The 24,525-nt window shown below is 35.1% G+C and overlaps 1 protein-coding gene across 1 annotated transcript; it reads right to left on the reverse strand.

The window, feature by feature from the left end:
- Positions 1-20,444: 20,444 nt before the first annotated feature.
- On the reverse strand, positions 20,445-23,654 carry LOC127075179 (transcription factor BHLH089). The gene is made up of 6 exons (XM_051016658.1): positions 23,056-23,654; positions 22,350-22,544; positions 21,925-21,990; positions 21,554-21,622; positions 21,369-21,440; positions 20,445-20,950 (listed from the first exon to the last, which is right to left on the reverse strand). The coding sequence occupies exons 1-6, from the start codon at positions 23,374-23,376 to the stop codon at positions 20,822-20,824; spliced, it is 852 nt and encodes a 283-aa protein (XP_050872615.1). The 5' UTR covers positions 23,377-23,654; the 3' UTR covers positions 20,445-20,821.
- Positions 23,655-24,525: the final 871 nt, after the last annotated feature.

Raw genomic sequence — 24,525 nt, forward strand, 5'->3', positions numbered from 1 at the left:
CCTTACTTAAGCTTATATCTTTTTCCTCAAGCTTGGGTTTTGGCTTCACACATGTAACTATCTCATCCACATGATATGTAAGAATAATAATTCAATGAAACATACAATATATATATAATTATATATATATATATATATATATATATATATATATATATATATATATATATATATATATATATATATTATAGAAAGTATAAAAAATAAGAAAAAAAAACAAGCAAATAAAAAACACACAACCATAAAACCAACAGTTATGACGAATCTCTCTTTAGGGAAAGTGTAAGAACTCTCGAGCAGAGTCGCTAGCTGTCGCAGCTGGAAAATTACAAAGTCGCCATCATCATTTATTCATTCCTTAGGAACAGGGAAATAATGATAAAACCTTTAAACTAAGGGTGAGAGAGTAGGTTCGGGAGCCGGTTAAGTGAGAGGAAGGTACTAGGTATCTCTCACCTTAATTGTACTCAAGGGGATCCTCCTCTAATTCTATGGTTATTGTATGCTTAAGGATGTTTGTTTTATTAGTTATTATTGGTTAATCATTTATCTATTTATTGAAAATTATTTTATTTTTTTAACAATGTTTGGTTATTAGGAAAAAGAAAATGGATTCGTTAATAAGAGGGGGATCTAAACAGCTTTTGATTATTATACTCGCTAGAGTGTGACAACTATATGCCTACGTACCCTTACTTTTAAGGAAGGATCCGAGTCCCATAGTTTTAGTAAAAAATATTTGTTTGTTTGTTGTTTTTATCCCTTAAAAGTTCTCACGCATTGGAGGATGAGAAATAATTAATTTTGGAAAAATGCCTCAATGGAACTCCTCCTTGAATTTTGGAAATAATTGATCTTGAAGTTCTTGCACTTTTAAAGATAAAGGAGTGACCGTTAACCAATGGGGACTCCTCCTTTGGAAATCAACTGCAGGTCTTGTGCTTTGTACTCATAACTTGTAGGATCTAGACCAGGGGTAAGATTAAGTGATTGCAGCTCCACTAGGGCGCCTCCGAGTAATTCATGATACATTAATATAGGATCCAATTTCCTTCAATGCTTTCTTTGTTGTGATTGATGATGCGCATGAGGCTACTGCTGAAGTAGATATTGTTGTAGACTTTGTTATGGAGGTCACCATCCAGGGTTGTATTTGAGGCTCTAGGTAGGTCGTGGCCGGTATGGCAAAGGGTTACCTTCTCTCTTTAATGGCACTTGTCCCACTATACTTCCTCTATAGTTTCTTGAGACATCCTTCAAATTCGTTTATGAGTATCAGAAAGTCTGCTAGCTAGATAGTTGAAGGGAGGTTGAAAGCGGAAAGGATATGTGTATGCATGAAAATGCATGGGTATGTAAAAATATTCGTCCTTCGTTTATTTTAGGTATGCTAAAAAAATCATGGAGTGTGCAATGCGGGGTCAAGATAAAGACATACCTAAGGAATCCCCAAACGGGTTTAAGGATAGTGACTGACAAAAGGAAACCCTTATGGGTTCAGGGATTGTGACGGATATAGAATCCATGTATGGGTTTAAGGATAATGTAGAATATAACTACATCTTCTTTAAGAAGGTTCGCTATAGATAGGGATAATGATTGACATGGGAAACCCAAACGGGTTATAGGATATGTAAGGTAATATGCAAGCATGACCTAGTTAAGGGTGAGTTCCTTATGATAGGTCAGATCTAGATTAAGACTACTCAATCCACTCACTTGTAGGAGATAAAGTTTTCCGGCAAGATGATAGCCCTAGAGTCTCGGAGTATACCCTTGTTTTACCATGAGAAGGAGCAATACTTCCTATGATAATCCTTCGGGATTGGTCTCATCTATGAGGGACCTTCGTAACGACCCTTGTGGATTGATAACATAAGGTCACTCTGATTTGAAGGTGTTCTAGAAGAGGTCCATAGAGTCATGGACCAAATTCAAAGTTCCATCATGAAGAAGTGTCAGCCTTCTTCTAATGATAAATCTTTTGAATTTGATCTACTCTAGACAAAACTGTCATCAAAGACCCCACGAGATTAGAATCCCAGTGGCCAAGACAGGACGACCCCTTACTTAAGCTTATATCTTTTACTTCAAGCCTGAGTTTTGGCTTCACACATGTAGCAATCACATCCATATTATATGTAATAATAATAATCCAATCAAACATATAATTAAATATATATATATATATATATATATAGATATATATAATATATATTATATATATATATATATATATATATTATATATATATATATATATATATATGAGTTTAATGGTGATGCTCTGACAGTATAAATTTTTTTACACTGTCATCCAATAAAAATATATCATTTTGTCATGTTATACAAGTATTTTAAATTTTTTGTCTAATTTGGCGGGATGCATGGTCGTCATTGGTTGACAGTGTAAAATAAATTTACACTGTCAGTGCATCACTTACTCTCTCTCTTTCTTTCTCTCTCTCTCTCTCTCTCTCTCTCTACTCTTCTCTCTCTCTCTCTCTCCTCTCTCTCTCTCTCTCTCTCTCTCTCTTCTCTCTCTCTCTTCTCTCTCTTCTCTCGCTACTCTCTCTCTCTCTCTCTCTCTTCTCTCTCTCTTCTCTCTCTCTCTCTCTCTCTCTCTCTCTCTCTCTCTCTCTCTCTCTCTCTCGCTATATATATATAATATATATATATATATATATATATATAATATATATATATATAATATATATATATATATATTAATATATATATATATATATATATATATATTATATATATATATATATATAAAGAAAGTATAAAAAGAATGAACAAATAAATAAATAGAAAAAAAGGAAATAAAGAACACACAATCCTAAAACCAACGGTTAGGACAGACTCTCTTTAGAAAAAGTTTAAAAACTCCCCAGCAGAGTCGCCAGCTCTCACGACTGGAAAATTACATAGTCGCCATCCTCCTTTATTCATTCCTAAGGAACAGAGAAATAATGATAAAACCTATAAACTAAGGGTGAGAAACTAAGTTCGGAGTCGGTTAAGTGAGAGGAAGGTACTAGACATCTCTCACCTCCATTGTACTCAAGGAGATCCTCCTCTAGTTCTAGGATTATTGTATATCTAAGGATGTTTGCTTAATTAATTATTATTGGTTAATTATTTATCTTTTTATTGGAATAAAAATTTAAATGTTTGATTATTAGGAAAAAGAAAATTGATTAATTAGTAAAAAGAGGTCCTAAACAGTTTTTGGTTATTATACTCGCTAGAGAACTTTATACCTATGTACCCTCACTTTTAATTAAGAATCAGAGTCTCATAGTTCTGGTAAAAAATACTTGTTTATTTGTTGTTTTTATGCCTCAAAAGTTCTCACGCATTGGGGACGGGGAAATAATTATTTTGGAAAAATGCCTCAATGCACTAGGGCAGAGAACTTATGATTTGATTGATTGCAAAAATATAATGATTAATTTTTATTTAAGAAATTTAATTATATTAACTCAAATATTATATCTCTTATCCCTAATTTTTTTTATCCTTTAACCTTAAAATTTCCTTACAGATTTATCTCATTATTATCCCCATTATTGATTACAAAAAAAATATAATACTTAATTTATTTATGAAAATAAATATTATATATATTTATATGACATATCCCTTATCCTGATTTATATCCCCAATTTATATCCCTTGATTTATCCCTTAATTGCTTTGCAAAAATATAATATTTGATTTATTTAAAAAATGATTAAGTGATTATTCTCGAATATTAGACATAACTTTTATCCCTTATGTTATCCCTTGGACAATCCTAGAATTTTATCCCATGTTTTTATCCCCTTGTTTCTTATCCCATTTGATTGCAAAAATACAATGATTAATTTATTTAAGAAAAAAATAAATGATAATATTAAATATTAAATGATAAACGTTATATCCCTTATCCCTGATTTTATCCCTGATTTTTCATCCCTAAAAATAAATGACCAAATGACTTTAACCTGTACTTTCTAATAGATTGCAAACTATATATATATTTCTAAGTAGTTAATACAATTATATGTTAGCTTGACAAATTAAACTATACCCTAAAAAAAATCCTAAAATAACGATTAAACCCTAATGTAAGATCAAACTCCTTTGGGGAGAATAAAAAGTCAAAAGGGTCCCCCTTTAACTTTTTAGGTCATTGGGGTTGATCATATGCCTTATAAAGGGCCCTGGACATGTCAATGACCTAGATTTTAATTCAATAACAAGAAAGAAATAGTGGTCAAAATTTGGGGTACGACAAAACCAATTGTCAAAATTATGCAACAGGTTGCATGGTCTTCAACGTTCACATTGTAAGAACAAAAATTGTTCTACAACAGATTCCTTGATTTTGATGATAACAAAGGATGAAACCAAAAATGGCACCCTAACGAAAAGTTTCTAAGTGTGCAGGGTTCTAAAGAAAGAAGTAATAAATCTGATGATGTCATCAGATGCACAACAAGATCAGATACAAATTCTCAAGTATCAGAAGCATCTGAAGTGGAATCTCGTTCAAGAAAGTCTGACTCTGGACAAAACTGCAAAGTATCAGAAGCATCTGAACATGAAGTAAAGTCTAGAAGCTCTGATTCTGGAGAAACGTTATCAGCGCCATCTGAACTCTCAAGAGATCAACATCAGAAGCAAAATTCCAAGATTCTCCAGAAACACAAATACTCTGATTATGGATTTGCTAATCATGAAGAAGTAACGTTCAAGTCAAGTAAAGATTTTCAAATAGATTTCCTAAACGGAGAAAGAGACGTTAATCTCCACTTCCAAGAGAGAAGATACTACTTGTGGTAAGTAGTCACTTCAAAAATGAAAAGTTAAACTGCAGAAGCTATTTAAGTGATGGAGTAAACTCAGTTTAATATCCACCGTATTCAACCACTACTTCAACTCATATATAAATAGAGCTGCAATCAACATTCAGCAACAAGAAATCAACTAGCCAAAAACTATACTGAATTATTTCACGCTCAAGAAAATCATCTTTGCTCTCAAAGAATTTCACTAAGCTTTTGCTTATTAAGTGAAAAATCTGTTCTTAAGTTTGTAATACTTGATTTCTTAGAAGCACTCTAGATTACATATCTTGTATATTTTATTTGTTTGATTTCCTCAAGTGACTTTGTGTAGTCTGTAGACTTGAGAAGACTAAGAGATTTCTTCTCTCTTAGGTGTTGTTTGTAATCTTTCAAGATTAGTGGATTAAGTCCTTGTTGAAGGCGAAATCACCTTGGCGGGTGGACTGGAGTAGCTTTGTGTTATAAGCGAACCAGTATAAAATCATTGTGTGATTTTCATTTTGGAAAAGCGCTTATTTTTCAAAACAATTCAAACCCCCCCTTTCTTGTTTTTCTCACCTTCAATTGGTATCAGAGCTCCGGCTCTGTTATTGATTTTCAAATCAAACACTTAACCGTGTAGAGAGATCCAGTGCGAGAAAAACAAATGGCTCACTCAAATGAAAGAGATTCTTACAATGCTAAACCTCCTGTTTTTGATGGAGAAAAGTTTGATTACTGGAAAGACAGAATCGAAAGTTTCTTTCTGGGTTATGATGCTGACCTCTGGGACATTGTCACAGATGGATATATCCTCCAGTCTTAAATGGAGCTGAAGTTCCCAGAAATAAAATGACAGAAGATCAGAAGCGGATTTTCAAGAATCACCACAAGGCCAGAACAATACTTCTAAATGCTATATCATACAACGAATACGAAAAGATCACCAACAGAGAGACGGCTAAAGATATACTTGACTCTCTAAAGATGACCCATGAAGGAAACTCCCAAGTCAAGGAGACGAAGGCTCTGGCGCTGATCCAGAAATATGAAGCCTTCAAGATGGAAGATGACGAAGCTATAGAAGCTATGTTTTCCAGATTCCAAACTCTTATTGCAGGTCTTAAAGTGCTAGACAAAGGATACACGACTGCAGATCATGTTAAGAAGATTGTCAGAAGTCTGCCAAAGAAATGGAGACCAATGGTTACTGCTCTGAAGTTATCAAAGGATCTGAACAATATCAGCCTTGAAGAACTTGTTAGTTCTCTCAGAAGCCATGAGATAGAACTAGAGGAGGATGAGCCTCAGAAAAAGAACAAGTCAGTGGCGCTGAAGTCCAGACCTGAAAGATGGAAGTCAGACAGAACCAAAGCCCTTCAAGCAGAAACTGCAGACACTGATGACTCTGAACCTGAAGACTCTGATGATGAAGAAGAACTGTCCCTACTAACCAGAAGAGTTAAGCAACTCTGGAAAAAGAGGAACAACAACAACTTCAGAAGATCAAGACCCAGAGGGGATCGATCAGAGTCAACTTCAAAAGGTAAACCTAACAAAGATATTACCTGTTTTGAATGTAAAGAAACAGGTCATTACAGAAATGAATGCCCCAAGCTGAAGAAAGATAACTCTAAGAAAGAAAGCTTCAAGAAAAATACCTTCAGAACAAAGAAGGGATTAATGGCCACCTGGGACGATAGTGAATCCGAATCATCAGAATCTGATGAACAGGCCAACGTAGCTCTTATGGCTACCACATCCAGCAGCTCAGATGAAGAATCTGAAGAGGTATTTTCTGAACTTTCTAGATCTGACTTAGAATCATGTTTATCAGAAACTCTTACCTCTCTTCAGAAATTAAAACAAAAAGTTAAAGACATTAAAGGCCTTCTTAAAGCAAAATCTGAAGTATGTAGTAGACTTGAGACAACAATTCTAGCACGAGATGATACTATCAGATCTCTAACGATAGAAAGAGATGGAGCTAAAACAAAAAGCTTAGAATTAGAAGAAATGTTGTCTCAAGCACCACAAACTTCAAATGAAATTATTTATAAATATGAAGAAGCCTTTCAACAATTTCTGAAGAATGGGATAGATAGGAGTATTATGGCATCCATGATTTATGGAGTAAGTCAGAATAATAAAAGGGGAATTGGGTATGATTCTGAGGAAAATAAAACCTCTACTAATAACAAGCTTAAATCTCCGTTTTCATATCATTACACACACACACAAGAACAAAAATTTAAGAATGCTAGAAGACCCAAAGTTATAAGAAACTCTGGGAAGACTAATCTAAAAGGACCCAAGAGATTCTGGGTACCGAAAGATAAGATTATCTATGTTGCAGATATCCTATGCAGCAAAGTTCAGACACCAGTCATGGTACCTGGACTCTGGATGCTCGCGACATATGACGGGAAGAAAGTCTATGTTCCAAAGCCTGGAACTTAAAGACGCTGGATTTGTAGGCTTCGGAGGAGATCAGAAAGGAAGGATCAGAGGCTCCGGAACTATTGGTAATGGTACTCTTCCCTCTATATCTGATGTTCTTTATGTAGAAGGATTAATGCATAACTTGTTATCCATAAGTCAATTAAGTGATAACGGTTATGATGTAATCTTTAATCAAAAAACGTGTAAAGCCATTAGTCAGAACGATGGCTCTGTCCTTTTCACAGGCAAGAGGAAAAAAACACATTTATAAAATAAACCTTTCTGATTTAAAAGATCAAAATGTTAAATGTTTAATGTCAGTTCACGAAGAGCAATGGGTATGGCATAGACGCTTAGGCCACATTAGCATGAGAAAACTTTCTCAGCTAACTAAACTTGAGTTAGTCAGAGGCCTGCCTAAACTGAAGTTTTCTTCAGATGCTCTGTGTGAAGCTTGCCAGAAAGGAAAGTTTTCAAAAACATCTTTTAAAAGGAAAAATGTTGTTTCTACCTCTAAGCCTCTGGAGCTTCTTCACATTGACTTATTTGGTCCTGTGAAAACAGCATCAGTCAATGGAAAGAAGTATGGACTAGTAATCGTTGATGATTACAGCCGCTGGACATGGGTAAAATTCCTAAAGCACAAGAGTGAGTCTCACTCTGTATTCACCAGTTTCTGTTCTAAAGTGCAAAAAGAATTTGACTCTAAGATTGTTAGAGTCAGAAGTGATCATGGTGGAGAATTTGAAAACAAAGATTTTGAGGAATTATTTGACTCTAATGGAATATCCCATGATTTCTCCTGCCCTAGAACTCCACAACAAAATGGAGTTGTAGAGAGGAAGAATAGGACACTCCAAGAAATGGCCAGAACCATGATCAATGAAACAAATGTAGCAAAGCACTTTTGGGCAGAAGCTGTAAATACAGCGTGTTATATTCAGAATAGAATCTCTATTAGACCTATTCTGGAAAAGACTCCCTATGAACTGTGTAAGGGAAGAAAACCCAACATCTCATATTTTCATCCTTTTGGATGCATTTGTTTTATATTAAATACTAAAGAACATCTGAACAAGTTTGATTCCAAAGCACAGAAAGGTATTATGTTAGGATACTCAGAACGCTCTAAAGGCTATAGAGTATACAACACAGAAACAAAATTGTGGAGGAATCAATTCATGTCAGATTTGATGATAAGCTTGACCCTGAAAAGTCAAAGCTAGTTGAAAAGTTTGCAGATTTGGAAATCACTCTTGTAGAATCTGAGAAAACTCCAGAAGCAACTGTCACTCAAGACTCTGAAGAAATTAAATCTCCAGAAATTCCAAGGAAAGTTAAAAGTCGTATTAACGTATCTGAAGATTTGATTTTGGGAAACAAAGATGAACCTGTTAGAACCAGATCTACCTTCAGAACTTCTGAAGATATTCCTCTGGGACTAGTGTCTCTGATTGAGCCTACGTCCTGTGATGAAGCTCTTCAAGATAACGATTGGGTGGCAGCTATGCAAGAAGAGTTAGATCAATTCTCCAAGAATGATGTCTGGGATCTCGTTCCTAAACCCAGAGGCACTCATGTCATTGGAACCAGATGGGTGTTCAGAAACAAGCTGAACGAGAAAGGAGAAGTTGTCAGAAACAAGGCTCGACTGGTAGCTCAAGGTTACAGTCAACAAGAAGGTATTGACTATAATGAAACCTTTGCTCCAGTCGCGAGGTTAGAATCTATTCGTCTTCTTGTATCTTTTGCTATTAATCATTCTATTAAACTATATCAAATGGATGTCAAGAGTGCATTCTTAATGGTTATATTTCAGAAGAAGTGTATGTCAATCAACCTCCAGGCTTTGAAAACTCAAATTTTCCAGAACATGTTTTTAAACTTAAGAAATCCTTATATGGACTTAAACAAGCTCCCAGAGCTTGGTATGAACGCTTAAGCAATGTTCTTCTGGAACAAAATTTTATCAGAGGGAAAGTTGATTCTACACTCTTCTGTAAAAACCTTAATAATGATCTCATGATATGCCAAATTTATGTTGATGATATTATTTTTGGTTCTGCTAATATCTCTGTTTGCCAAGAATTTTCTAAGTTGATGCAGGCTGAGTTTGAAATGAGTTTAATGCAAGAACTAAAGTTCTTTCTGGGAATTCAAATCAATCAAACTCCAGAAGTCACGTACATTCATCAAAGCAAGTACATTAAAGACGTTCTGAAGAAGTTTGACATGACTGAATGCAACTCTGCAAAAACTCCTATGCACCCAACTTGCATTTTGGAGAAGGAAGAGGTAAGCAACAAGGTTTGTCAGAAGCTCTATCGAGGTATGATAGGCTCTCTTCTCTATCTGACTGCTACTCGTCCTGATATTCTCTTTAGTGTCTGTCTTTGTGCCAGATTCCAATCAGATCCTAGAGAATCTCATTTAACAGCAGTTAAAAGAATTCTTAAGTATCTGAAAGGAACTCCTAACCTGGGCCTGATGTATGAGAAAACATCAGAGTATAGACTTTCTGGTTACTGTGATGCAGACTACGCAGGAGATAGAATAGAACGAAAAAGTACTTCTGGAAATTGCCAGCTTCTGGGAAACAATCTGATCTCCTGGGCTAGCAAAAGACAGTCAACTATTGCTCTATCAACTGCAGAAGCAGAATACATCTCAGCATCACTGTGCACAACTCAGATGCTCTGGATGAAGCATCAGCTAGAAGATCTTCAGATATTTGAGAGTAACATTCCTATCTTTTGTGATAATACTGCTGCTATTTGTTTAAGTAAGAATCCCATTCTACATTCCAGAGCCAAACACATAGAAATAAAACATCATTTTATCAGAGACTATGTTCAGAAAGGGATAGTAACATTGAAGTTCATTGATACAGAACATCAATGGGCAGATATCTTTACTAAGCCTCTAGCTGAAGATAGATTTCTTTTTATATTAGAAAATCTGAACATTAAAAATTGCCCTAAGTAAAATTTGGCTCTGAACATGTAAAATGAGACTCTGATAAAAACAAATACACTTCTGCCTCTGACTCTGATACTTCTACAAGTTAAGAAGATATCTGAGTTAGAAATCTTCAGAAACCAACCCTTTGGTATTCCTGAAGATCAGATACATCAACACGTGGAACTTCAAACGTCTAACCCTAGAACTTCTAGACAGCTGTCAAAAGAAATCAAAGGTCAGAACGTTTGAAATCTCCTTGAGCAGTGTGCGTACTGTTGGGATTAGACATTCATTTATTAGCTGTAATCATTTTTCCCCCCAAACGTGCTATTTGATTTTGATTTTTGTGCTAACGCTGGAATGTGTGTCGTTTTGCATGTGTTTGAACTTAGGTATATAAACACTTTTCTCACACTTCACACACTTATCACTTTCACTCACTCTAAAACCCTAAACCCTTCTCTCAGCTTTCTCTGCAAGTTCTTCAATCTTCATCTTTTTCTTCTTCATGGATGCTCAACAACAAGAAGTTTTTAACTTCTCTCAACAGATGGAATCCAGTTCTAATCCCCAAACCTCAAACACTCAAACTCCTACTGTTACCGGCGTCACCATAACCCCTGTTTATCAAGAACCCCACATTCTTGACCGAGAACGCCACATAAACCTTTCAACTTCCTTTGAAGGTTTGGATGTTTTGTGTGAATCTTTGGTTGATTTTGACAACCTAAGAAGAAATGGTGTTGATCTTACTAGGGAACTTCGTCAACAAGGATGGGAAACCTACTTCAACAGGCTTTATGGTCCAATCTACCCTCTTCTGGTCAAGGAGTTCTGGAGACATGCTGATGCAGATGACCAATTCATTGTCTCTTTTGTTCTAGGGGTAAAGATTGTTATCACTGAAGCATCAATTGCCTCCTTGTTGAATATGGAGGAAAGTGGAGGAAAAAGGATTTACAACATTCCTCCCAGGTCTAAGCGCATCACTGAAGTCATCAACCCAACTATCTTCAAACCAAATGTTGAAGGAAACCCCTCTAAGAACAAGGAGCTACACCAGAACCTCCGAGTGTGGCTAAAGATCATTCTGGGTACTATTCACCATCGCCCAGCCTCCAACTCCTCTGATTACATAAATGCTGATCAAAAATGCATTTTATACTGTATTCAGAAGGGTATCCAGATCAACCTCCCTGTTCTCCTGTTCAGATATCTGAGGGATTCTGTCAAAGAAACCAGAAACAATATGAAGCCAAGGTCTTACATCCCTCTAGGAAGATTGCTTTCTGATGTCTTCATTGAGCATGGATTGGTTGACCAACTGGAAAAGACCAGATGTATGGATGATCTGGCAATTGACGTAGGGAAGCCTCTGAATGCCAAAAACCTCAAAAGCATGGGAATCATCAAAGAGATTAGAGTCAAGCCCACTCTGGATACATCCTGGGGATCTCTAAAAGATCAGAGGAAGATGCCTCATGGCCTGGCCAGATTCTTCAAGAATGAGCCCAGAGACGCTGTTGCCCTCTATCTTCATCGTCTGCTGGAAGAAGGTTTTGATGTCTCTGATTTCAGCCTCGATGACTGTCTGGACTCTGAAGAAGATTTAGTCAGATACAAGAGAGGTGTTTCTGAGAGGAAGATAGCACCACCAGCAAAGAAGGCCAGACTTGACGGAGCTTCTGGAAGCGGATCTTCAGCTCCTCTGCAAATCTCAACTGGTAAGTCTGTTCCTCCTGTCTCCTCTAATCTTCAGATGGCTTCCTCTAACCCTCTCTCCTCTCAACCCATTTATACTACATCTGAAATCCCACCCTCAATCACCAGAACCTCCCAACCTACACCAGTTCTAAACATAGCCAGAACTTTCATTCCTCCCTCTATACCTGCACAAACTCACCAAAGCACTTCTTCTTCTTCATCATCCTCTATGCCAGAATCACCTCCCTACGTTACTGTTTCCTCTGACCCTGAACCTTCTGATCCTGACTCCCCAACAATAGCCACACTTTATGCTCACAGACTTGCTTCACAACAAACACAAACCACATAACCTGAAATAACTTCTCCACTACAACAAACAACCACCATACCCTCTGAAACTCAACCCTCTGAAATTCAACCATCTGATCACCACACTTCTGATATCACCCCACCAATCCTTCCCGCTGTCCCAGAACCAGAATCCGAACCTTTAGATTTAAACCCACTTTATGCTTCATCCCCCAGTCTTCAACCAGAAGCAGAATCTGAACCCCAACCTGAGTCAGAATCTGAACCTCAAACCTTGAATCTCAGCCCTCCACCTCATACCTCTGAACCAGAACCTGAACCTGAGCTTTCTAAACCTACCCTTAAGGAAGCCATCTTTATGATTGCAGAGGCTTCAGCTCAAAAGGTTGATTCTCTGGTCACTAACTCTGAAATCAGTGATGATCCTGAATCTGTAAGGACACACTGGAACAGAGTCATTGGCTGGATGACATCTGAGTCCTTTAGGCTGAAGAGCATATCTGAACAAGTCAGAAATGACTACATCAGAGATGCTAAGGCAAGACTCCAGGAGAGACTTGCCAGAGAAGCTGAAGCCAGAAGGCTAGAAGAGGAGAGGTTGGCTAAGGAAGCTGAAGAAGAAGCAAAAAGACTAGAGGAAGAAAGACTGGCAAAAGAAGCAGAAATCCTAAGGCAACAAGAAGCTGAAGCTAAGGCTCTGGCAGATGCAGAAGCTCAAGCTGCTGCAGAAGCTGAAGCTCAGCAGGCTCTGACTCAGGGGGAGTCTTCAACTGCTGTTCCCATGATCCTTCAGACTCTGAAGGACCTTAAGGAAGATCAGAACATCCTCCGAGACAGAATGGACAAGCAAGATACCGTCAATGAGAACATCCAGAAGATGCTTGCCATGATCTTGCAGAAATTGCCTCAGAACCCTTAGGCACTTAGGATTTTATGTTTTGCTTGCCTTTTGTTGTTTTTGCTTCTGTCTTCTTTTTGAATCTGATGTTTTGTGTTTCTATTTTTAATGAAATGTTTTTCTCTTTAATTCAATTTTTTTTCTCACTATGTCTTTTTGATTCTGACAAAAAAGGGGGAGAAATCATTAAATAGCTCTGATGAAAATTGTCTAAAAACCTTAAGCACTCTGCAACAATTGTAGAAATAGCTCTGATAAAAATAGCTCTGATTAAATAGCTCTAACATTAAATTTAAGAAATTGCAGAAAGTTTTCAGAAATCTCATTACTTGGAAAGCTCTGGTAAGAACTTCTGAACTCCCTAGCACTAACTCAGGGGGAGCTTCTGTCTATCTGATCTTATTTATTTCATGTTTCATCTGCTATTTTAAGTTGTTTTGTCATCATCAAAAAGGGGGAGATTGTAAGAACAAAAATTGTTCTACAACAGATTCCTTGATTTTGATGATAACAAAGGATGAAACCAAAAATGGCACCCTAACGAAAAGTTTCTAAGTGTGCAGGGTTCTAAAGAAAGAAGTAATAAATCTGATGATGTCATCAGATGCACAACAAGATCAGATACAAATTCTCAAGTATCAGAAGCATCTGAAGTGGAATCTCGTTCAAGAAAGTCTGACTCTGGACAAAACTGCAAAGTATCAGAAGCATCTGAACATGAAGTAAAGTCTAGAAGCTCTGATTCTGGAGAAACGTTATCAGCGCCATCTGAACTCTCAAGAGATCAACATCAGAAGCAAAATTCCAAGATTCTCCAGAAACACAAATACTCTGATTATGGATTTGCTAATCATGAAGAAGTAACGTTCAAGTCAAGTAAAGATTTTCAAATAGATTTCCTAAACGGAGAAAGAGACGTTAATCTCCACTTCCAAGAGAGAAGATACTACTTGTGGTAAGTAGTCACTTCAAAAATGAAAAGTTAAACTGCAGAAGCTATTTAAGTGATGGAGTAAACTCAGTTTAATATCCACCGTATTCAACCACTACTTCAACTCATATATAAATAGAGCTGCAATCAACATTCAGCAACAAGAAATCAACTAGCCAAAACTATACTGAATTATTTCACGCTCAAGAAAATCATCTTTGCTCTCAAAGAATTTCACTAAGCTTTTGCTTATTAAGTGAAAAATCTGTTCTTAAGTTTGTAATACTTGCTTTCTTAGAAGCACTCTAGATTACATATCTTGTATATTTTATTTGTTTGATTTCCTCAAGTGACTTTGTGTAGTCTGTAGACTTGAGAAGACTAAGAGATTTTCTTCTCTCTTAGGTGTTGTTTGTAATCTTTCAAGATTAGTGGATTAAGTCCTTGTTGAAGGCGAAATCACCTTGGCCGGGTGGACTGGAGTAGCTTTGTGTTATAAGCGAACCAGTATAAAATCATTGTGTGATTTTCATTTTGGAAAAGCGCTTATTTTTCAAACAATTCAAACCCCCCCTTTCTTGTTTTTCTCACCTTCACACATTTTTTAGAGCATTTTTCAAAAGTGCAACCGACTGAGCTTTTTAGGCAACCGAATTATTTTCTAGTGTTTTTAACAAACAATCACGAGTTTAATTCACCTATAAGATTAACTCAAAAAATCTCTGAAGCAATATGTGCAAAACAAGTGTATATGGAAAAATATGGGTGAATTGAATGTGGATGTCTCCACGTAGACAAACCGAACACAAACTTTAATGGCAAAAAAGTTTGAATCAACGTAATAAGTAAAAAGTACAATAAATGACATTAAACACAAAATGCAGTAAATGACATTAAAGCAGAATATTCAAGTTAAGGAAATATAAAAATAATGAAAAAAAGGGACACAGACTCATACATGTTACTCACAAACGGTTTCGCTCTTTGACTCGGGTACTTCAGATCTATAGAGAAGCATATGAATTTTGTGACTTTGTTTACAATGTATGAACCTACTATTTATACTAAACTAAAGATAATTGTCCCCAATAGTTCATTTCTAGGAAGTAGACACATATCAAGAACATGAAACCTAGTCTTATGAGGCGCCTACACGTTGTCAGAACTTGCAAACTACTAACAACCATTATCTCACGCTCGTAACTGCTCTAAGCATATAAATGTCTATTTGTCGAATGTAATTTTGTGAAGAATTAATGTTGAGACAACTTCTTTCAAGTCTTTGGATTCTAAAATATTATAAGTCATCGACGTCTTTCAAACGCTTCAACTTCGACATAGTTTTGTAAGATCAACTAGATTTGGTCTTAAGAATCTTCCACATTCTTGAAGTTGAGTTCATTAAAATATTTTTTTTAAGAGTTGAAATGTTTGTCTTTTTTTTACACTAAAAAAAATTATAAATATTGAAATAACCGATTTAGTAAATGTATAGAAATCATGAAATTAAAAGAGATTAAATAAGATAAGGTAGCAAGTTTTTAAGAGAGAATAGAAAGTCATCCTAAAAGTTTCACATCATCTCAATAATTGTCTAAGATCAATTTAAACTCAGTTTACAAAGTAATATAGGAAATATATACAAAAAGATATAAAAGACCGATGATAGATTATCTCTTAAAAATTAAAATAGGTATAAGATGTGTAGTATTTTAGATTTAAAAACGATTAAATTGAAAAATCTTCGGAAACTATTTTTTAGAAAAGATACATCCCAAAGATATTTTTCCTTTAAACTTTTTAAAATAGTTTTTAAGAAACTAAATCAAGTTCTTAATCTACTTCCTTTCGATTTCTTCATCTTGTCAACTGAAAGATTATTTAGGTATGTTTGAATTAATGTAATAGAATGAGATAGAATGTAACGGTATAAACTTAAGTTTTATTAGTTGTATTGATTAAAAAAATGGAATTGAGCGGGAATCGAATAGAATGCATTCCATCACTTTTCATCATTTTTTGTACCTTGTGATTTGGGGAGAATGACAAAACCATATTTATTTCATTCCGCTCCGCTCAATTCCATTATATTCCGCTTTGTTTAACAATATCCAACAATGAATAATGTTTCTAAATAGTACATAGAGTATCAAGTAACTACAAATAGATTCGGAGTCGTGTCTAGTTTTTGAAGGTCCTATATAAGTTTGTCACAATTCAACCGTGACAAAACAATTAAAGAATTTATTTAGGGGATTTCTCAATGCACCCTATATATTACTAGGGAACAACGTGAAAATACTAAAATACCCCCAGATTTTAGATATGCATCTAAAAACGCACCCCAAGCACACACAACTCATGCCAATTCTAAGGTGACGCCCTAGAAGTGTGCATTTTTTTATCCGAAAATGCATCTCTGAAATCTGTCAGTAAATGCATTTCCGTAATATTGTGATACAGAAACAGAAGCAGAAAACCAGAAATTTGTATTTTGACAAAATAAAATAATCATTCATAACATAAAATCAGCATTACATAGGTGATGTCAACATAAAATCAAACATTACATTTCAATATTCAGGTGGACGCTTCAACATCTTCACAATATCTTTGACCGATCTTGAAATCGTCACTTCAACCTCGATTGAAACTTTTGTTTCGAAATTGAAAAATTATTCCACACCACCCTTACATCTGCATCCTTCTTGAACTCATAGTTGTTGAACTCAATTCTTCCTTCGTTGTTAATTGACAGTGAACGGTACTCGAGCTTCACAATTTTTTTGATTATCTCTGTAAGGTAGGAGATTAGATAATTCGTATTGCAGATCTACAAAAGAGGTGTGCTCATTGATCTTAAACTTTTTCTGCGTGTCACGCTGGAGAAGGTGACATTTCCGACATACTAGATGATGTTTATTTGTGACATTTGTGAAATTTGTGAAATTTTTGTTTATATGAAATAAAAAACAAGAGCCTAAATTTATAGAAGTGGTAGTCAAATGTGGACCTCAAAATCTCTCATATATCAGTGTTGGTTTTAGAGATACATTTTCAGTACAATCTTATTATCTTATTCCGGATATACATCTCTGAAACCTCTCTTGAACCAGACATAAAACATAACCTGTTTATTTTGTTTGGCAAATGGACAATTTTTTTAGCAATCATCAAAATATATTAAAATATTTAAAATTATGTATGTTACATTTCTTTAATATTAATACACAATTACATACAATTAATTGATGACTAAAAATCAAAATGAATCGAAAGATTTGTCGCCGGCTAAATTTATAAGTATGTGGGGTTCCCCCTTTGACTTTTGTGCATTTGATTCTCTTTCAATGTTTCTCAATTTTGTGAACTCTTGCACCTTTTCCACAATTCGGTTCGACTAAGTCTTGACTTTTGTAGTTGAATGAGTCGTCCACTCCATTGATGTAAGTGGTATAGGGCATCCAGATTTTAAATAAACTTGAACAAAGTGTCGTGATTTTGAAAGTCACCCACCCCAATACACATAATGAGATCATTTGAATTTTGAGGTGGGGCGATACGCAATAGGAAAAAGTTTCCCAATTTTTTTTATAGAGGTGGTTTGCTAATGCAAACTCGTTTATAAACACTTTTTTTGAGATTATGGACTTGGTGATTCCAAAAATACTTTGTCAACATGTTCAAAATATGAAGGACACCCCACCGTTGAATTTCCATTCGATATAAGCGTGAGCTTCTTCGGAGCACATTTTGTTTTTACCGATTGAGAGGGGGGGTTTCAAGTCAGTGATTTATGGATAAGCAATCTTCCTCAATTTTTTTTTGAATCGGAGTTTCATATTGTCACCGACTTTCAAAAATCTCTCTTGTATCACCTCCCATTTTGTCAAGATAGGGATATTTGATTTACCTTCTTTCATGACACCATCATCATCAAACCTCAGCTTTTTCCAATGACTGCAAACTTTATCCATTATTATTGGGCTACCAAGTTTCACATTCTTTGCTATAAGACAAGCACATGGGAAACCATAGGCTTTCACAATTCTGCAACCACACTTTGCGCTATCGGAGCCTTCATTATCAGCTCGTTTAGCTTACTGAAAAATATAATTCAAGCCTTCTCGAGATATGTTGTCAACCAACTGAGAATAAATAATGTCTTTAAATCCGTGCTCCAAAATTGTGATGCTCCAACCAATTGATATTTGTATTTTATTATGCTGGTTCTGGATCATTTGGTTCACAGAGTCTTAATCTTTACAGAAGTCGCCCTTACTATTTCTCAACTAATTCTTCAATGTAGCATGAGTAGACTCAACTCGGTTTGTTGTTGTATTACCAATGTGTCTAACCTGATCGATCCATGCACAAATAAAAATTCTCTTTCACTTGGTCAAAAATTGTGCTTTCAACATATTTAAACAAATCTAGATATTTCCCGCGCACCTTCCTGAAATGTGTAACGGAATCAGAATATAATTCTTTAATAGAGAAATTTACTATAAGATCCATGCATCAATTAGTTTTTCCACTATCACACCCGCCTTCATAATCTTTCCATCTTCGGCCTTTATTTTTTTCGTCCCTACCGCGAGTTTAACCCGACATCTCACATTCTTTGTTATGTGATATCTACAAAGTAATGCATAAGAAGTAGGAAATACATTTGCAACTGAATTCATCAAAGCGGTATCGCGGTCGCTAACAATTAGTTTAGGCATCTCTTCTTGGTCCTTCAACATTGCCCGACATACCTTTAAAGCCCAAGTAACATTATACTCTTTTCCGGTCTCTAGAAATGCAAACCTGACAGGATAGGTCTTCTCAGTTGAGGTAGCACTAACCATCTTTAATATTGGAAGTTTGTACTTATTGGTCTTGTACATTGAATCAAAGATGAGCATAGTAGGAAATGTGTTGAACAACTTGATGAAATAAGGATGCATCCAAAATATATCTCTAAGGGCAACTCCGTCCTCCCATGTTCAGTACCTAAAAACATTATTGTTATCATCCAAAAGTTTCAATAGTTATTGCATTTCACTTTTATCCCCCCTTAGCGCCTTATTATTTGGGTACCGAATATTCTACACTTGCTTCATATTTGAGATATTTTCAGATTTTTTACATTTCAAAGTTGTAAGTATGTTTTTCGAATGAGCCAAATTCAATGTCATGGTTATGTAAACCGCATATGACATTAAATCCCCATTTCTTATTTGCCAACATATAACTACGCAATTTAAATGGACACTCACATTTTCTTGAACCGACGTCATCTCATTTAAAATTTTGGAGAGGAAGTATATATTTTTCATTTCTTTCGCATGTCATTGTCACAAATGCGTCTCTTATATCTGAATCATTATCAAACTTTCCAATTACCACGCCAAATCTCAGTTTGAAGACCTCACTACGAATCCATTGAAGCATGTGATCACGAAATTCTAACTCTTGCTCATTTTTAAATTGGTTGCCAACATCTACCGCCTTCACAACAACACATTTGTCATCCGAAAACACATGTTTGAGAAAACCAATTACAATAAAACTCTTAATAAGTGTTAATACTGTAAACAAAGCTGAAAAAATGATAACAGACAGATACAGGAGATGAATCTTCGGACGAGTTCATATAGAATCCAGAGATGTATCAATATAAAACAAACGTTTTTCCGACTAAAATCAAGATTAATGTGAGAAATGAGGCTTGAAATAAGTGAATTTTACCTGAAATTTTAGCTTCTTTTATTCCCTTTGATGTGATGACACACAAGAAAGAAATTTTGAAGTGAAAATATGGATTGAGAATTGAAGGATTTTTGGAAAGGGTTTGAAGTAGAAAACAAGTATTGATATGTGTCATGCAGATGAGAGTTTTATCAACTAATTTCAGAAATGCATCTCTAAAAATATTTGACATGCAAAGATGACCAAAATTTCAAAGTCTCTTCAAGAACCTTCATAGATGCATCTCCGAAATATCCGGTTCAAAAATCAATATTTTTGTTGAAAATTTTCGAAGATGCGTCATAAAAGTGGTGCATGGTGTGTTCAAAAATGTATTTCCAAAATCTGAAGGGCATTTTCGATTTTTCATAGGATGTTTTTCACCCCATAGAATGAGATAAGAAATTCCCTTAATCTAACAAAGTTCAAACAATGGTAGTTTTATGAGACCCCATTTAAATACTGTTACCGTGACAAATTTTATGCTCTATGCAGTAGTCCATCTCCACGCACTTAAAAACGGCGACCCCGACAGTAAACTACACAAATATTGACTAAATCTAAAAGGCAGAGAATAATTTTGAAAAACTACATTAGGTTTATTTATTGAATCTTGCTACACAAACAAACATGAATCTTGAGACTACTACACAAAATGTAAGCATTATGTATTCAAAACAAGCAGCATTCTTATACAAGAATAATCACTTATAAGTCACGTTAAATACCAAGAAAGAAAAACCTGAAAGTCCACTATATAGTACACAATATTGAGTAAATGAATTCATTTTCAAAAGCTAAACCACAAACTGAAGCAATCCTGTTGTAGAAAACAGAAACAACTCCATTCTTTTGTGTAGAAAATGGGAATGAAGTGTCCATTGGACTTTTACACCTTAAGTATATCATTTTTGTTTTATAATATAGGAGCAATCGATGGATGGAATGAGATGGGATGAAATGGAATGGAATACTGCTCGTTTATGCATTTTATTATTACACAGTGAAGGGTTCTCGTACCCTACGATGTTCTTTCGAAACCGCCACCTACCTGCATATGTAACCATTCTGGGGATGATCCTCTGCTTGGCTCTCTTGTAGCTTGTGAAACAAATGGCATGCCGGCTAGATCATATGTTTGTTGACCATACTAGAAAGAAGAAGAAAAAGAACAAAAATTACGGTCATGTTTGGTAAACACAACTTAATTAAGAAACTCAAATAAGTCCGTTTCACAAGTACTTATGCTAGTAGAGAAACTCAAATAAGTTAATCCTCTAACCGACTTTAGGTCTAGTAAGTCTGTTTTTCAAGCAATGATGAATAATTGAACTACACCAATTACTTGGAAGCATTTTAGTCAAAATTTCTGATTTGAATCCTGTCAAGCATCTTTATCCTATATACCCGAAGGTCAGCCATTGGATTAATCCAATGGCTGAGAGATCGATACTCTCGGCGGTGGTGCAGAGACTAGAGAGGTTCCAAGCTTCTTAAAATAATAATCACTTTTGAATAGTGCCGAGAAGGTATCATTAATTTGAAATCAAGAGATGTTTAAGACTTACATCTTTTGGAGGAAAGACTTCAATGCCAGTGTTGAGTCTCGAATTAACTGCTTCAAGTTTCATTGACAAAAACTGTGACATCCAGTGACATTACAATTCTCAAAAATCAAATTCAAAACATATAATTTTTTTTCAAAGATTATACATGACTCAGCAGATACCATAATCAGAAATAGAATTGATACCTCCACTTGGCGCTGAAGTGATTGAATATAATTAATTATTTCATCAAGGACCAATGCTTTCCCAATAACCTGAATTGAAGAAAGTCTCACAATCTATTAATTCTTACAAATATGAAAATATTAGAAATTATGTTCAAAATCAATTTTAATGAAATTGAATGCACACATTTCAAAAGTATATTCTATATTTAGTACAATAACATGTGCTAAAAGAGCACATGTCAGCATTTTTATTATTATTATTATTTTTATTATTATTATTATTATTATTATTATTATTATTATTATTATTATTATTATTATTATTATTTCTAATTTTATTTATGTGTATATAAGAGAAGAAAAAGTTTACAAGTAGAAAAAAAAATTACCTTATTACAACCAGGAACTAAATCCTGAAGAATTTTCATCCTTTCACTAATCTTTTCCCTTCTAGCCTGCCCACAGTCCACCAACATTCCAATTAGAAACACAATCATAAGCTCTAATTGCAACAGAATCATAAATTCACATTTTCCTTAAACAAAATAAGGTTTCAAAACATGGCCATAATCACATCCTAATTCTTCTATTGCGAAGAATCAACGTCAAGTATGGCCGATGCAGTTCAAATAGTGGTTATGCTGTGACCGCAAAGACATAAAAACAATGATGTTGCAGCCAGAATCGTGATGGTGGACTGCTTAAAAAGCATATCTAAGAGAAAAATTCAAGCTTCTTAACAATTGGAAATAGGAAAAGCACCAAACACAATAACCCGAAAGTTTGAAAGAGGTGTAAACGAAGAGTAAATTACGCGTTCTGCAAGACTATGGCTATCAGTAGCTTGACCCCTTCTAGCTCGGACGTGGATGTAATCTTGCTTCGGAGGGTCGGGAGGAGGCGGCTTACTGCTTTGCTCCGCAGGCTTTCCTGAACTGGCTTCTCCTTCAACTTTACCATCATCAATTCTGTTCCCTAATGCTTTAGACCGTTTTCCATCAATATCATTCTGCACAATCCAAATAACCCTTTCATTAAATTGCATATTGATTAATCAAGTTCAAAACAAGGTTTAAAATTGCAATTGCAAAGATATCAATAATCAAATAACTGTTGAGATTACACTTCCACATCATGTAAATATAGTTTGTGAAATTGCTAAAATCATCATTAGAATTTATTTTTGATAACACTATTTTATTCCTTTTAAATACCAAAAAATCAAGTAAAAGCTTGAGCGGGAAAATTGCAAAAAACTTCCAATAAAAAATAACATATTTTAATCATAATTAACAACATAATTAGATCCGTTCTATTCATCATAACATTATAAAAACAATTCAACTTCTTTAATCACCAAATTTTCACTCCCCAAAACACACACACAAAGTCATCTATTTATTCAGTTTTTTTATACTTTATTTTTCTGTATAATAATTATATTATCAATTAGTTATTGAAATGAATTCCAAATATATCAAAAAATTAAGGAAAAAAAAAAGAAGAAAAAAAAAATATACCACGGCATTGGCACCGCCATTACTGGTGGAAACACACTTAGGTGAATCAACATCTTCCGAGTCACGCCTCTTCTTACCACCAACAACACCATGGTTCAAAACAACTCTCGGGTCCGGTCCATCCACGTCCCGGTTCGAACCGGTTCCAAATTCACCAAACTGTCCCAAACCGGTTCCAAATTGCGGCCTTCTAAGTCCCAATCCACCTCCGCCGCCATTAATTGCAGCTGGAAACTGCCAGATCTCCGCTAAACTAAACGGCGTCGTATTCCCACTCCCATTCGGAAATGAACCCTCGTTCATCATCGAACCCGGATCCATTACTCGGGTCACACAAAGTCCCAACCCGAATCTTACAAATCAACTCAACATTAATAAAAAGTAAACAATGAAGAATAAGAAAACAAGAGTATAGAACTAGCTAGAGTAGTCTTGAACTTGAAGCACCGAACACTAGAGAGAGAGAAAGAGAGAGAATAGTGTTAGGTTCGGTGCGTGATCTCCTTGGACAGTGGAGAATGGTGCGCGCTGTGTTTATATCTCTCTCTCTATCTCTTTCTTCACTCACACTGTTCCTTACAGACACACTCCTCGGTTGCAGCGTACATTGTCGCTTCCGCTGAGGTTTTTACGGTTCTTTCTATCTACCGTAGGATCTCATTACTATCAATTCTAACTACAAGATCAAGACCGTTGATTTGTTTTATCCAATTAAATCCTGCCACGTAGCAATATAGTTGGGATCTGAGATTCACAGCGTGAGTGCGTGCAATCACGTACCCTTGGATTACGAAAAGTTTTGGATTAATTAATCATTAAGATACGATAGAGTTTGAGAGAGGTCAATTTGTAGTAAAGTTTTTAACAACGATGGTTATGTTAAATCAATATAATTTAATTTAGTGGCGTCTTGGTGAGAAGTGGAGAAAAGACTGAATTAGCCATGAGCACGTGATGAGGAGTGTTGTATTGTGTTATTATAAGATTGATTAAAAATGGATTAGTTAATGAGTACAACGGTGTTAATTAACTCTGCTATACAAAGATGGAACATTATGATGGTTTGATTGCACTTAAATTTGGTAGAGGAACCATAAAAGGAAATCTCAAGGGAGTTGTGTTTGGGTAATAAAGTAAAGGTGTTGGGTTTTGATGATTGGTGTGGGTTGCACTTAGGTTCAATAATTGTCATCTCTTTGCAAATGGAAATATGGATTGTGAATATACTAGTAGTTGAGAAGATTTAAGATAGAGTATGACCTACTTAACATCTTTAAGTTAGGCTTAGATTAGGTTATACTTTCTTTTAATAGATAATGTTGAGTTTATAAAATCTAGTTAAAGAAGTTAGTTATAATCCACTATACAAAAAATTTATATTTTTTTTTATTACAATTATTATTTTTTATTTTACTAAATTTTACATTTTGTGTTAAATTATAAACTTATACTTATTTTCCTTTATTTTAT

The sequence above is a fragment of the Lathyrus oleraceus genome, chromosome 4 (assembly GCF_024323335.1).
Source record: "Lathyrus oleraceus cultivar Zhongwan6 chromosome 4, CAAS_Psat_ZW6_1.0, whole genome shotgun sequence".
Lineage (NCBI taxonomy): Eukaryota > Viridiplantae > Streptophyta > Magnoliopsida > Fabales > Fabaceae > Lathyrus > Lathyrus oleraceus.